Below are 15,678 nucleotides of genomic sequence, written 5' to 3'. Positions count from 1 at the left end.
TGTTGGGATTACTGTCGAGTGTGGCCGTGATAATGGTGGTAGAATGGTGTCTAAAATCGATTATTATTTTTCTTTCTTTTCCTTCCTCCATTTTGTGTATCATATTCGTGTTGGTGTTTGTCGTACATATCCACTGTGCGTCCATTCATTGTTGTCCCGTTGTTTCGAACCATTCATTGCGCGCACGTTCCCGCGCAGCAGCGTGTGGATCTAGCATCCGACATATTTCTTCCCTACTTTCCTCCTCCGTGCCCGCTGTCGTGCTGTAGCTATGTTTCCCCTTTGCCATTGCCCAAACCGTTGCAAGCGGATAGCAATCCTCGTACCCCGTATCGCTACTCAATGCCAGCCGCCGCTAACATTAACTCGCTCGCTGCTACCGTTCACCGGCAATCACATGCAACCATCTCCAGGCCCTATCATGCCGCTTCCAAGTCTCTGTCATTCCCCGTCAATGCCGGCCAACCGAACGTTGCACGCGGTAGCAATGTCGTTGAATCCGTAGGCCAACGATCCCCACTGGATTGCCGACCAGTGGGCGGCTACCATCAACCGTTGATGATGAGTGCGGAATTGCGCCATTCGAATCCAACCATCCAACGCTCGTCACTGAGCATTGCGACGTCTCAGGGTGGCGGAGGCAAGTCATCAACGGCAACCGGCAGCTCGTCGGAACACCTGCTGTACGATGATGAGCTTCCTCCACACAGCGCGCGACAATCATCGACCACGGTGCATGCTACTCCGTACTACCACAATCCTGGCCTGGGCAGCGACATGATGAACGCTTCCTATCATCCATCTGCCGTCGATCGTAACCGCCCCTATGGCAATGGTGATCCTACTAACATGAAGTGTACCGAAAATGGTTGCTGCTCTAACGGCGAGCTAATGGTTTGTGGGTCGTTGCCAGCCACTAACATACTAACGATGGTCGATTTGAACGGTAATCGTGTGCATGACAGCCCGTCTTTTGCTTACATTGACAACTAACACATCTTGGCGCGTGGATTTTGTGTCTTTTGGTGGTAATACTTGAACGTGATCCTAACATCTTCTTGGTGGGTGGTGGATGTATTTTAGTACGTAAACACGCGTGTGGCGTCGCCGGAAAAAGTTTTTCTGGCCATGGGTGCACAGTGGAAGATTTCTCGCAATTTTTGAGTCCCTTTACCAGTCTCTAACAGTGTGTTTTTTCTGTCTTTTTCATATTTTTTACTCATTCGTCTGCCATATACGCTTACTCGACACGCGAATACGCGAATGAATGCGAACATAAAACTATACCAATAACGTGTCCCGACGATTGTGGCAACGGACGAAACACAAACAATGATCGAAATGTCGCAAACTAACCGCCAACCAAATGTATACTCTACCATACGTCCGGTGCCATTCTCTCGACGTGTGCGCCAATATACCTGCTGTAACCGGCCATCACCTAACACATCCATCCCGCGGCTGTACGATTCCTGTATTCGCCATTATCATCATCATCATCATGCCCTATTACCTATCCCTGCCGAAACAAACATCTCCATTCGACCGAATGTGGTTTTCGTGTTCGTTTTTATTTGATTTGTATTTTTGCTGTGATCGCTATGAAACGCAATCCTCCGTGGTCCTTGAAAATCCTGCAAACGCTCCTCACGACCGCACACGTAGCCGGTAGAATCCCTGTCCGACGATTTCCTTTTCCCGATGACGACCTCCCGCCTGTCCTACGCTTCGAGTCCGGAGTCGGATCTGGAGCTGAGCCCGGGACCATCGGCATCACTCTCATTGGGCAACTTACCACAACTGGTGAAATCAAGTTCTGATCCATCGATCGCCACTAATCAGGATAACTTGGATAGGGATAGAGAACTGGGTGACGGAATGCCACCACCATACACGGTAAGCTAACAGTATCGTCTTTCTATTTTTTCTCCCTATTCTGCTTGGTCACTCACATCTTTTCTTCCGGCCAGAAACTGTCAAACTATTTCAAACTCTGGGCAGTTTCTGGCTGGGATCATACTTCCGATTTCCAATCTTGTAAACATAACACCTTCTATCCTCACCTCCATTCATCGTCATCCTTCGTGTGTGACTAAAGCAAGTGTAAGGATGGTAGTGGAACTGCTCGGAACTCAAAGTTAATTGGTATGATCTTTCCTTCCTCATTCGCGGTGATTGTGATCATCTCTGTAAAGAACCCGTACGATCATGCGGGACACCCGCGCCGGATGACGGTGGACAATAAGTATGGGTTTTCGTCGAGCAACACGGCTGGCCCTTCGACTAGCGGTATCACTGCGGAAGATGCCATCTATGGAGCATCTTCGGCCCGGCCTGCCCCACCGATACAGGGTACAGCAAATGGTGCGCACTTTGGCAATGGTGAGTGGAGTTTTGGTTCATTGGAATTGTAATTGTAAGATCACTAATGGTTTTTTACCCATTGCATCAGTCCCTGATCTACCGCCTCGCGTTGACCGCGCATCGAAACCGGCCACGGCTAGTGGGGCCCCGAGTACATCCGGCTCTTCGCTTCCATCGCGCAATTCCAGCTCGGGTGGCACGCTTGGTCGGTCCGCTCAGGAGCGACTGTTTGGTGGCAAACAGTCTTCCACCGATGCCCTGCACGATCCAACGGTACACGAAGAGTACAGCAGCAGAAATCAGCTGCTCGGACTTGCGCCCGGTACCGACAAGCGATCGGGGGCGCCGATGATGAACGGAACGGGTGCACCTGGCAGTTCACTAGAGCGTAACCCGAACACGTCGCTCGATCGTGGCCGGGGTACGGGTGGCCATCAGCCGCCGCCACCGTCCGGAAGCAACACCAATACGCCGAGTAAAGCGAACGGATCGTACGACAGTGTGTCCAGCTACGATTCGTACAATACGTCGCAGCTGACCGCACAGAATATGAGGTTAGGACCCAATGCACCCGATGATCTGAAATCGGTGCCAAAGTAAGTCTTTATCGAACTACTGACGGCAAGCCCAATACCGTTTGCTCTTTTTGAGTTTTGTGCAATTTTTCGAACGCCGCACTCGTTCGCGAGTCATTTTTCTTTCTATGTATATTTTTGTACTGTAGATATTGTTTGTGATTTCTAACCATATTTTGTTCGTTTTTGTCTAATGTTGCCACGCGTTTTGCCCTTTCAGTAACCGTAATGGTGTTCACCCTATGCAAGCGAATCCATCGGGCCTTTCGGAGTATGGGCGAAATCCGTCGATGAACACCGCATCGGATATGCTGCTGACGACGGCTAGGGGTAACTACAATGGTACGATCGAAACGGAACGGCGGTGTCATTAGGTACGAATGCTAACGATTCCGACTTCTGTTCGTCCATCTAGGCAGTGGAGTGCATGATCCTCTAGCAGCGCGGAACTCTGGAGAGCGTGCCGGTGGGGCGATGAATATGCCACAACGCCCAACGAACCTGGTGCTGGATAGTCCCCGGAAGCACATGATTGAAACGAAAACCGATTACGGCAAATACAGGTAAGTGGTTCATTGCTGTCCATGCGATGCGCTTTTGCTGCGAAACGATTTGGTTTAGGTCGTTTACGAACGAGCGTGTTACACTTTTGCATTCGACTGTGACGCGTGGCCGGTCGAAAGGATAACGGAATCTCTATCTTTTCACGCTGCTTATGTGAACGACACGTCTACCGCAGGTCGCGACAGCAGAGGAGAGAATATTTGTTTCTTAATAAATCACAACCGAACCTGCACTACCACACACTGTGCTGTCCACATAACCGTAGTAGATTCGTGCAGTCAAAGTACGATACCCTTGTTTAGCCTAAATACTATAAATCATAGATTGAGCGGCTCCGAACACCGATGACGGATGAAACGTCGATTGAAACGGCCACCTCCTAGGTGTTTTTGAGCCCTTCTTGTTTCCGATGCTTTTCGATATTATGTTCTTCTCTCGGTTCTCGACCATTGAACTGTGTGGCAAGGTACAGTGATAGTAAAACCCAGTCAGTAGTACACCGATTTCACTGTACATTCGAATCATTCCAAATTGCACTCGTTCACTCCACATACCACTCGTACATTATGTTAGATTAGTTGTCCATCCACGGTTCTAGTTGCAACACATTGCCGTACATTGTACCGCTAGATTTATACTGTTGTTTCTGTTGCGTACTGCTTGTTTCTGAATTGTCACACGAATCGACACGCAGACAACATTTTCATTCCACCATGTCACTTTCGCTAGCATCACCCATACACCACATACGATGTATCTTATACGATTCTATCCCTTTTCATCATAGCAGAGAGATTCAAAGATATATGCTGTGTATTTTGTTTCTTTTGCGTAACAGTCGAAATAATTCGGCCTCGCAGGCAGATTACTCAAAACCGAACAAGGGACCATCGATGATAGGATCTCCGGGACCACCACCGCCCGGAACCGTCATGGGCAGCAACGGTGCTCCGTTTAAGCCAGTGCCACCACCGAAGCCTAAGAACTATAGACCTCCGATCGGTGGAGTTGGCAGCAATGGCTCCGGAATGCATCATTCTGGGCAGTGGGACAATGGGGTAAGTATTTTGTAGATCACGGAATAGCTTGTTCAAACGCTGATGTGGTTGCCTTCGCTTTTTCGACAGGAACCCATCTCACCACGGTCTCCAGACGCGTTCTACTATCCTCCTATGCCGTCGTCCCATTATCACCAAGGCATGGCACACAATGTGCCGAGCTCGCCCAACAACGGCGCATCGCATCAACCGTCCATGCACCCGTATAACCCCTATGCCGGGGCGAATGGAGGGCCCATGGTCGGGATGGCGGGTGGTGCCGGTACCGGTGGCCCAATGTACAACGGCAATGCCAACGGTAGTCATTCCTATATGGGCAATGGTGTCAGGGAAATGGCAATGGGTACGAGTAACGGTTATAACAACGGTAACGCACAATACCCCTACGGCAATACTTACATGCATAGAGGTAATGGGGCTGGAACTCGTGGCATAGGTAACACACACTCACACCAACAACATATGCATCACCCGTGCCTCGTCCTCGTTAATCCTACCCTTTAACCTTCCGCTCCCTCACCACTCACCGACCGTTTCCATCATGTCTTAATCCTTTAAACCTCGTACCAGATGTATGGTTTGGTGTAATGCCCGAGCCATTCGAAAACGGCAGCTAAAGCCTTACTTTCTCATTCCCGTGTCGCCTGCAGGCAATATGCCGGTACTGCACCCTTCTGATCGACATGCACTCGATCTGGCCGGAAGCCGAGAGCAGCGTGGATCAGCTTTCGAACTGTACCGCAAGCCCCAGCTAGGTACAGTGGTCGGGCACCATCACAACATACGGTAAGTGGAAGTGGCGCTTTTTAACCCCTCCGACCGTTTCCGAGCCTGCTATAAACTATTTTGCTGTGCAGAGCTCACTTCCGACGATTGCTAATACCGCCCTCATTGATTTCCCTGAACACTTGTCATCGACGACAGATGTAGGCGAACCAACCAAGCTTCATTTTGGACCACTTTACTCTATCCCATCTGGACACAACTATCCCATGACCCTAGTCTCTTGGCCAATGTCGCCAGAAAGAAACTGACTCTCTGATGCCTCTACCTTTAACTCGCTTTGCCCATTTAATTTGTGTTTTACGGATGGCATGTTTTGGTAACTTTTTTCAAACCGGTGGCAAGGTTCCATTGTTTTTCGCACACACGGCAGCATGTGGCGAGCTGTTTCAAACTGCTACAACTAACCATCAATCGTACATAGCAAATGCCAATAAATTAAGGAAAATCATTACAAGCAGCCAATAATCATGCAGTGCCGGGTTGAGGTTATGTCGTTTTCACTAATAAAACAGTTCAAACAGAGCTCGACTTCGGTGAATCCCTTGCCATGCTTCGATTTTCTACGGTTCGGACGATGTTTTTGAAAGACCACTAGATAAGACGAGTACAAAAACGAGTACAATATCTCTCCCTCTGACGAAACCTCGACCGAAACGCTTTCCAACATTTCCATATTCCGACTAGAAATATTGAATATCTATTTTTTTTCTAGAAATATTAAATCCAATCGGCAAGACAGATCGCACTAACTTTTTCCCTCATTTTTTATGTAAACGAAAACTGCGTACATAGAGGCGATAGGTCCCGTTTGTGTCTTTCCCCTGAATTGGCCCCCGTGCACGCGCTGTAGCAATTAGAGTTTTGGAAATATACAGTTTTTGACTGGTTTGAAAGTCTTCGAAACTCGGCCCCTAAATTGTTAAAAATTTCTTATTCAAAATTGCAAATAAATCAAGGCCCATGAAGTAATTCGTCTGTAGTCTGTAGATGGAGAAAATGTTCTTTTGCCATGCTTTAAAAAACGGTCAAAGCGCCTCACTCTAGTAGAATGGGAGTCCACTTTATCGAAATTTACTAACAATACGCTTCGTTTTGGTTCTACACCATTTCTATGGTCTACGGAAGTAACTCTTTTCGTCATTTAGTGGCTACCGTTGGGCGTTTTACTCTACGCGAAACGTCCCGACATTTGGTTCTAGCAAAATTGTATATTAAGCCTTATTGATCCTTCGCACACAGGCACGCACACAGTGGTGTGTGTTTTCTGTCTATGTACATGGTTGGACTGTCTCTTTCCCTAGTTCCAATCCATTGCTATTTCTAATGTGGTCCAATTATTCTGCATTCTGTACTACTTACCAATCATAGCCGTAAAGATGTTGACTAACGAAGAGCGGTGATGTTGATCGTAACCGGGTGGTAATGGTCATTGGCTAAGAGAACGTTTCTATCTTTTATGGTGGAATTTAGCAGAACAAAGCGTGTGTGTGTGTACGTGAATGAATGGAATTCTGTATGTGTGTGTTTTGCCTTTGGTGTGAAACTATAGCTAATAGGTTAAGAAAAATATTTATTCGATTGTATGAATGGTGTATACTCAAAAGCAATCTCGTTATACATAAGGCTCCGATCGATCGAGCCCAACTGATCACGCGTTTCAAAGAAGCTGTCGATGCAGCATCCTTTTCTGTTGAATTTAGACTTCTCTCTGTGCTGGTGGTTTTTCCATTAGTAGGTAAAGAAAAGGAATATACCGAATATATCGATCAAACAGACAAACAAACAGAAAAATGGGGGAAAAGTTAGTGCATATTGTCACAATGCATTAATAAGCTTGAAGTTCTTCGTTGTCCCGTCGAGTAGCGGCATCTTCTCTTTCCGTTCGCTGTTCGCTGAAACTAACTACCAAAACCGTACCGAAAACAAATATGTTCGCCCAATCCCTGCTGTTTCCGGTAAAACACTGAGGAGACGGTTTCCCAGTGTTGCTCACAAAAGTACTAAAAATAACCCACCATTTGTACACCCACCAACAAACACCAAACACCCTCTTCCCGAATCCTCCGCCCCATTCTGCAGAGACATGGAGCCAATGATGTCAATCCATGAGTTCAATCAGCATCAGCAGCACCTGATGCACCAGCAGCGCATGCGGCACCTCCAGCAACAACCGCTGCCCCCAATACCGCCCCAACCGGGGGCCTATGCCCGGGATCCGTCGCTTCCGCCCGAGTTGCCGGCGAAGCCGCCGAAGAAAAACATACTCAAATCGCCCCTGAAAGCGATCAAGAATGCATTTATCAAATCCACGCGGCCACTGCGGCGCCAGGTGAGCATGGCAGAGTCGGACAAGAAGTCCCTCCGGCCGATACTGAAACGGCAGCACTCGCTGATGGAACCACGCTTGGGTAGGATGCGCGTGCCGGACCCACAGTACGATCAGCGTGCAGTGTATGCCCAACAGCAGCAGCAGCAGCAGATGTACTACAACGATCCGCGATATCCGCCGTACCAAGGACCGTATTCGCCGCAGCTCGCCGGTGGCTATCAGCTCCACGAGCCATACTACCCGAAGGATGCGAACAGTACCTATCAGAACCTGGAAATGGAATCGATGTACGGGAATAGTGCGAGCGGCGGCGGTGGTCCGTCTGCTTCCTATTACGAACAGGAGTGCTATCAGCAGGACGAAAATTTGTACGCTAATCGGGCGCTGATCGAATTGGAGCGGGGCCGTGGTCAGCTAGGGCCAGGTGCCACCGTCAGTACGCTCGGTCGACGGATAGTGCGGCGTCACAGTATGGCCGATCGAACCGCTCCTTCGCCCAGCTTCAGTCAGCTAAATCGACGCCGAATGGGTTCGGAGCGGGCGCAACACCACACGCCCATACTGGCGCACCGAATGGCTAACGCTGACAGGGTCTGCAACACCAGTGTCGGTGATGAGTCCATTTACCAGAGCAAGAGTGGGTCCTTCCTGTACAATGAAGCGAGGGAGCATGCACGGCGCGCCTATGACGATCCGGTTTATCAGAGTCGCCGGGAGATGCACCGCGATCACCTCTACCAGAGCAAAAAGGAGATGCAAGATCGCATTCAGCAAAGCAGGCTTGTGGAAATGCAGCAACAGCCCAGTTCTTCGCCGGCGTCGGGCAACAGTTCAACAGCCACTGTACCAAGCGGTGGCCACGGGGCTGGTAGTGATCGTTTCCCACGAAAGGATCTCGCCCAAGGGACGAGTGGGTCGTGCTCCAGCTCCCCGAACTCTCCGTCCAGTAGTTCCTGCAAGAGCAATTACTCCGCGTCTCGCAATGGAGAGCTGCGCGAACGACGCAGTCAGATGCGCGATCAGATCCACCAATCCCGCAAGGAAGCAATGGAATCGATGGCCGAACCGGTGTACGTGTCCCGCAGGGAACTGAAGCACGAACCAATCTACGAGTCAAAGAATGAACTCGATTCAGCTGGCCAACCACCGCAGCCTCCGGTGGAGGAGATGGCTAAAATGAACCTAGCTGAACCGCAACAACCGGATGGGGGCGAGCAAAGTGTAGCACCTGAAGCGACGGCTACTGCTGGATCCTCCCCGAAGGATGCTGTTCCGGTAAAAGAACTAACTAAACCAGCCGTTCCCAAAACGGCCGCTCCATTAGCGGCCGAAGAAGATGACGAAGATGATGAAGACTCGGTGGAGCGCACGCTAATGACAAGCAATAATGAGACCGTCCTGGAGAAAGCGGGGTCTCCCAGTTCCGCCAATACCAGTATCAAACAGAAACCAGCTTCTGGACAGGCGACACCGAAAAGCATACGAGCGACACACATATCAAACTTTCTGAAACGGACGGCTCCACCAGTAATGCCGCCTCCGCCACCGCCTCCGGCGGGCGGACACGTGACTTCACCAGGGGGCACCCGTGCCACACCGGAAGCGTACGCCAGCCGTACGTCGATCGAAACGCAGTACACAACCTCGTCTCAGATGAGCCTACCGATCGGGCCTCCGAATGCCACCAGCACACCGTTTGCGAGTGACATGTCGCTTGGGCTGCCCCCGCCTCGGCAACCGATCACACGGCGCGGCATTTTCGATGCGGCTGGAGGCAATCTGTGCGATCCGATCTGGAACGTTTCGCTGCACATACCGCCGGGGGCAATCGCGCCCGGCGTCCAGCAGGAGATCTACTTCACTGTGACCGATCCGCGGCTCAGCGAAAGCGTCGGTGGACCACCGCTGGACATGGAGAATGGTTGGTTTTGACTATTGTTTCACAACACCTACACCTACTTGCTAGCTCCTTTCACCTTATCAGTACTATCACCCTTGACTCGGTTGTATTTGTTGTCCTGTTTTGCTCGGAACCGCGCACAATGTATCATGCGTTTCTGGAAGGGCTTTACCTAAAGCAATACTCTTAAATATCACGATGTTTTGCTTAGCCCAATTCAATTTCCGTCCAGCGTTCAGTATTGCTACTCTTTTGTTGTGCTATTTTCGTGTTTCTTAGAACGGGTGATTTTGTGTGTTGCTAGTGTTTGTTTCTGTTTTATGTTTTTATTGTTTTTTACGTTTTATTTTTCGTTTGTTTGTCGTTTTTGTTCATTCAACATTCTTTGTTTTCATTGTCGCCTTTTTATCACCATCCTCAAACCATCATACCGTATGTTTTTTCATTTACCATTTTGTACGATTATTAAAACTTTGTTCGCGTGTGTGTGTGTGTGTGTGTGTGAGTGTGTGTGATTCGCTTTAACTTAACTATTGATGATTTCTTTTATGTTTAAGTGATAACTAATACTTCAGTTGCATGCATCATGAATGTGGGTTCAAATCTGTTTTTGGAATCATTCTTGATATTTTCATTTATTATGATATTTTTCTTTCAATTTTATGCATGTTATTAATGCTTATTTTTCCCTGTCATTTCATCGCCTTCTCCTAATCGCCATCGTATTCCTAATAACTCGAGACTATTTAATTGTTTTTATAATTTATATAAACCACATTCCACGTGTCTTTGTTGTATAGTTGTTATGTTACTTATCAATTTTAACAATTTTGAACGAAGAAACTCTTCACCGCATGCATGTTTCTACTTTTTTAATGTGATCTATGACATAATTTCTAAACTTAACATTTTTTTTCATCAACTCCATCGGTATTGTAGGTGAAACAATGCTCTCTCCGCTTGTGATGTGTGGTCCGCAGGGAACAGAATTTTTGCAGCCGGTCACACTTAACATACCACACTGTGCTGGGCGCACTGCTTCGCTAGGTTTATCCCTAAAGGCAACCGATAGCGAGAAGAATCTGCGCACCGACTGGGAGGACATCGATTTGCCCAGCAACACCGCAGCCCACACCGTCTCGGTGAAGGTTGACCATTTTTAAAACATTCGTCGTCATATAAAGGAAACCAGTTGCCAATAGTGACTATTGTGCTTTATCACAACTTCGCAAATACTTTGCCGCTAGCTTCTAATTCGTAAGTTCTTTAGTATGTTTATATTTTTACGCGCGTAAGTAGATGTACCTCGTTGTCCCATTAAAGTTAGCAAAGTCTAGCGAGTATTACCATCACAATCGACCCGAACACTTGTGCCTTTTTGCAACTAGTTTACTTTCTTTCGGATGTATTGAAATATACATTTAGCCTTGTAAGTCCAGAGCATACGATGCATTCGCCCCCGCACTCGATGTACATTATGCAAATTTATACAACATTACTGTTCAGTTGAAATCTCTTGCATTTGTTGCTCCTCAAAATGCATCTTTGCCATTTTATTTTGTAACAGTAGAGGAAAGAGAAACATCCTAGGGGCAACCAATATTTAAAACATTTCTGGAAGTCGCCGGCAGCACATAGTGTAAATAATGGAACTTTAAGCCAATCGTACACAGTATAAGATTTAGACGCTTTATTATATTGTATGAGTCTGTAAGTCATTGTTTTATGCTATCTCAAGCACACCACAAGAATCCTAGACCGACGAGCAGCATAGACCGAACAATTCGACATTACTTTGGTGCGAGTGCTCGCGAGGAATACGTGATAGATTTGTACTGTAGAAATCACTGACAAAATGAAATTTATTTCTCTTTTAGCTATCGCATATTTTACCACAGCCTTTATTTGAACAAAATGAGACAGGGTGTAGCTGTAGAACTTGATACCTTTTCGAACAACTTTCTACCGGCAACGATTCAGGTAGTTGATAAGTCTCCGATAGCCTGCAAGTGGCGCCCCATTACAATTAAAAAGCAGGGGTAATTTTGAAGATGCCATCAACAGCTGCTGCTGCACGTTAACTTTCTTTGGTACTGCGGGATGTCGGTAGAAACTACATAAATTGAGCAAACCCAAACTAGAAGCGTGATGTTGTATTACAAAGAGAGTAGCGGGAAGATAATGAAATTATGGTTTTTAGTGTTGAGATGCTTCTACTAAAATGCAGTCCCTGTTTTATGTCACGAGCAGGTATTGAGGCATCATTTATGAAATAAATCGCGGGAAAAGGGGAAATCGGATCGGAAGAAAATAGCTTGTAGGGTATTTTTGTTTATGAATTGAATAAAAATGGAAGAAAAGAAAACCATCAAATGCTGATTGCGGATCAATTAGAATCAAAAACATATTTTTATAATTTATAGCCTCCATTAATTCAACTTAATGCACAGCCGTTGTTCTGACCTTTAAGCTGACCCTACGCGGATTTAATTTCAACTTGCAGGGTCGCATTCATTGGTAAGACAGAGGAAAAAGTACGCAGCCAAACAGGAGTACGCGACCAAAACATAAGCATTTGCCAGTTTTCTACAACTCGGGATAGTCTATGTAATTTTAAATGTTTACGATGTTATGGGCATTAGCAGCATCACTGTAGTGTCATCTTTCTTTACATTATGCCAAACGGTAAGCAATTAAAATGTTGATTGATTTTACATTATTTATTTGCAGACATTTTTTCCTCGCACATCACTGTCAACAAGTTGCAAATCTTTCTTGTTGCCACACGCGTGGAAAGATGAGAATATTCTCTGGTTCAATCCAGCTAAAAGTAAACAGGAAACAAATAGCAAAGATTAGGAAAAGGCTTGCGTGATTCGAAACACTGTGGAATGCCGGAAGATTGGTCATTAAAACTGGGCGGCTGGTACATGCTGTTTATGCCTTAGTTTTCTGTTAAACACTGTAAAGCTGTGATACAAGAACCACTGATCCGGAATCTGTTACTCGAGACCAGCGTCGAAAATATGATGGGAATTGTTTCCCTTCTGCGTTCGTGTTAACAAATTCCGACCACTCGCACAGCACCAACCAACGCAGATATTTACCTTCCTGAAACCAATATCCTTCGCGTACTCGCGGAAGCACTGTCGGCAAATGTTGAGACCGTACTTTCGGATCATTCCGTGGTTGTTGGAGCAGGCACGGCTAAAATGGGAAAACGGATATGAAAGGATTGTCACCGCCCAACGTAAACGATACAAGCAAGATGGCGAGGCTACGGTCACCGTACACGTGCCAAAGGCGCGATTCGTTCGGTCGCTTTCTTCCTTACAAGTTACCCTCGCCACTCGTCAGCTTGGTACGAAACTCACCAGAATCGCGATCCCTGTCCGTATTTACGTGGATGCGAGTACCACAAGCTGGCGAAACCCATTTTTTCGATGGAAAACTGCACGCGAAATGCACGAACGTGTTTCTCACGGAAAACCTGAAGACAAAAGAGAGTGACAGTTCGTTGTCATCGGCGTTCAACACGAAAGAGAGAGCTTTGACGGAAACGTCACAGGTTTCGACACTCACGTTTATACTCTTCGGTTGTGGCGTTTCTGTTTCTTACTGGAATTCGAAAATCATTTCAAACTAATTTGACGGTTATCTAATCGGATGGGTAAGTTTAACAGCAAAAACCAAGTAGAGTGCAGTAATAAAATCAAACATTTATTTGTCTAATAGCCATCCACGGCTAGCCGGCGGGGAGTTCGAACATAAATATGGGAAATATGGGAAGCAAATGTTGCTCATATTTTGTTGCTCCCAACCGGGAACCAATATTCTCGCCGAAGGGTCAGAAATCCACCATTCCACCATCAAACCCGTACGCCTCAGAAATGCCAGTTACGATGCGTTTTCTCATTCTGCATGATGTGCTTGTAAACGGTAACCGGGACCGGAAATGGTTTCGGAACCGGCACCTCGAACTTCCTCAGCACCTCGACCGGAAACGGTTTCTCCACCTCGATCGGGTACGGCTTCTCCACGGTATATGGGACGGGTTTCTCGATCACCTTTGGGATCACTTTGTAGATCGGAATCTTAATCGGCTGTTCCACGTTGACCTGCAGAGGATACGGTTGCGGAATGTACACCTTGATGTAATGGGGCACTGCTATCGGGACCGGGTGAGGCACGGGTACTCCCACTTTTTGGAACACCGGAACCGGAATCGTTCTCGATTTTTCCGACACGCTCGAGTGGATGTGCGCTCCCGAGTGTGCCTCTTTGAGCGTTTCCAGCGCTTCTAGGTATTTCACGTCGAGCACGTTCTCCTCCGGATCGTTGTAGTCGTACTTCCCGCTAGCTCCCGGAATGGCCATGCCATGTAGAAGCAGCACAATCGTTACGATCGACGAATAACACATCTGTGAGAATTAGAGTTAGAATTCAAGTCAGGGTGCAACGTTTGATGGCGCACTTGTCACTCGTACTCACTAAAGGGCTCATGGTTTTCAAAATAAAATATCCTCACAATCGCGGACCTGAACTGAACATAAAGGCACGGAACACCAGAATGGACAGCCAGTGGATGGTGTGGTTGGGTTTTATACATCCACCACCATTGCCGAGGAGGCTTCGTCGGCAAACATCGAACCGATCGAAGGACGATCCCCGTGCGATTGTTTACTTCTTTCGTTTTCATTCAGCACTCCCCGGTTCCCTCTGGGCCATTATCGATAGGGGGCGCCATTTGGAACACTCTCGCCGTCGCACCCTGCTCGTGGCGTCCGGTGCATCCGATTGCGGAAAATGCAACCGCACACCCCGGTGCACCATCACCACGGTCGAGTCAACCCGCGACGAAACAGAAAGCCCGCCCATCAACACCAACCCTTCGTCAGGGGGTTGGATTTTCCCTTTCACTACGTGTTCCGACGGATCGCCATACGGAAACGAAATGCATCGCGCGGAAGCTACGAATTGGCCGGCCACCGGCTTCTCGTTTGTGGCTTTCTTTCTTCGGTCACCGCGCAATGGTAAGCCACGGGATCGCGGATGGACGATCGGCCGGTTGGCGGTAGTATTTTCCTCGGTTTCCTGGCCCGTTAGTGCGGCCCACCGACGGGCACAGGTTCACGGACGTGCCTCCGATGCGCGTGCGAATGCGATATCGCGCGGTATCGAAACTCGATCACTTCTGGTCGTGGCACGTACTCAAACCGCACCAACGGCGTTGCGTAAATGTGGGTCAATTAGGTACGCAATTGCAGTGGGTTAGCGGAACGGGCTCAATTTTCTCGGCCCTGGTGCTGGTAAACCGCTTCCTGACGGGCACGATAAAGGGGAAACATTCCGTCACGAAAAGCCTTCTCTCTGGCCTCTCGGCCAGCGTTATTAATATGGCCACCGGTGGACTCCGACACGGACTGGAAGGCTGCGTGCCTGATGGTGGACGAGCGTGTGATAAGCCATCGAAAGGTTGCAAGTGGCCCCACGTAATTGGTGAATTATTTTTCTATCAAAAGCGTTGCCCCATGATGGAGCTAATAACACTTTCGATCCTTTCCCAGGGCACGGTTATAACAGTGTTAGATTGCACTATTGCTTTGTTGGCTAACGTTAAGAAGTCATTGTCCTTTGAATGCACCTCAATTTACTCTCTCATCTGTCTCATCCGTTGGCCGAATGGGGCTGGCCGACTAATTTTGCGTTGCAAATTAATCGAGTGTGATCGTTATTAGATTTCACGATGAAACAGTACTTTATGCAAAGTGAACGCCAAAACCTAATGTCCCGGAGCAAAACGTTACGATGTGGTTACGATGAAGGGCAGACAAGCGCAGAACATGTTTAAACATATACATTTGTTGTCGGTTAACATAAAACAGTAACATCGACCAGTATCAACCATTTCTAGGCATCCGGGACTGTAGCGAATTCAAATATTGGAAATATCACTTTAGCCTTCACTTGCCGTTCCCAAAACCGTTCTGGCCTCATTTTTCTTTCTCGTGATTAGACACGATCATTGCAGACCCATTCCGACCCAGCATCGACCTCATTATCACTTGAGTCGTTCTTCATACACGTGTCCTGCAGGGAAAT

General features: G+C 47.7%; 3 protein-coding genes across 3 annotated transcripts in view; 1 reads left to right on the top strand and 2 right to left on the bottom strand.

Moving 5' to 3' along the window:
• The window catches only part of LOC131207143 (tight junction protein ZO-1), a 41,711-nt gene extending 29,768 nt beyond the window's left edge, over positions 1-11,943 (top strand). The window contains exons 7-16 of the mRNA XM_058199753.1: positions 1,666-1,896; positions 2,196-2,382; positions 2,453-2,960; positions 3,160-3,281; positions 3,355-3,502; positions 4,342-4,561; positions 4,631-4,997; positions 5,212-5,347; positions 7,427-9,597; positions 10,516-11,943. Of these exons, the coding sequence (XP_058055736.1) occupies positions 1,666-1,896; positions 2,196-2,382; positions 2,453-2,960; positions 3,160-3,281; positions 3,355-3,502; positions 4,342-4,561; positions 4,631-4,997; positions 5,212-5,347; positions 7,427-9,597; positions 10,516-10,739 (4,314 nt within the window). The 3' untranslated portion in view covers positions 10,740-11,943. The remainder of the gene's footprint in view (positions 1-1,665; positions 1,897-2,195; positions 2,383-2,452; positions 2,961-3,159; positions 3,282-3,354; positions 3,503-4,341; positions 4,562-4,630; positions 4,998-5,211; positions 5,348-7,426; positions 9,598-10,515) is intronic.
• A 332-nt stretch (positions 11,944-12,275) lies between these two features.
• LOC131209715 (small ribosomal subunit protein uS14) lies at positions 12,276-13,096 on the bottom strand. The gene is made up of 3 exons (XM_058202840.1): positions 12,951-13,096; positions 12,684-12,783; positions 12,276-12,400 (listed from the first exon to the last, which is right to left on the bottom strand). Exons 1-3 carry the CDS (start codon positions 13,010-13,012, stop codon positions 12,392-12,394), a joined length of 171 nt encoding a protein of 56 aa, XP_058058823.1. The 5' UTR covers positions 13,013-13,096; the 3' UTR covers positions 12,276-12,391.
• Positions 13,097-13,460: 364 nt separating this feature from the next.
• LOC131207142 (uncharacterized) lies at positions 13,461-14,079 on the bottom strand. Its single transcript, XM_058199752.1, has 2 exons — positions 14,068-14,079; positions 13,461-13,997 (listed from the first exon to the last, which is right to left on the bottom strand). Exons 1-2 carry the CDS (start codon positions 14,077-14,079, stop codon positions 13,461-13,463), a joined length of 549 nt encoding a protein of 182 aa, XP_058055735.1.
• Between the last annotated feature and the right edge of the window lie 1,599 nt (positions 14,080-15,678).

Source organism: Anopheles bellator, chromosome 2, assembly GCF_943735745.2.
Source record: "Anopheles bellator chromosome 2, idAnoBellAS_SP24_06.2, whole genome shotgun sequence".
NCBI classification, from domain to species: domain Eukaryota; kingdom Metazoa; phylum Arthropoda; class Insecta; order Diptera; family Culicidae; genus Anopheles; species Anopheles bellator.
This window is presented reverse-complemented; position numbering and strand designations above follow the sequence as displayed.

Bases quoted from the DNA above. Each gene is read 5' to 3' on its own strand.
- LOC131209715 (XM_058202840.1), bottom strand. From the start codon at position 13,012: ATGGGTTTCGCCAGCTTGTGGTACTCGCATCCACGTAAATACGGACAG. The intron at 12,784-12,950 runs GTGAGTTTCGTA...TTCCCATTTTAG, and splicing joins GGACAGGGATCGCGATTCTG to CCGTGCCTGCTCCAACAACC.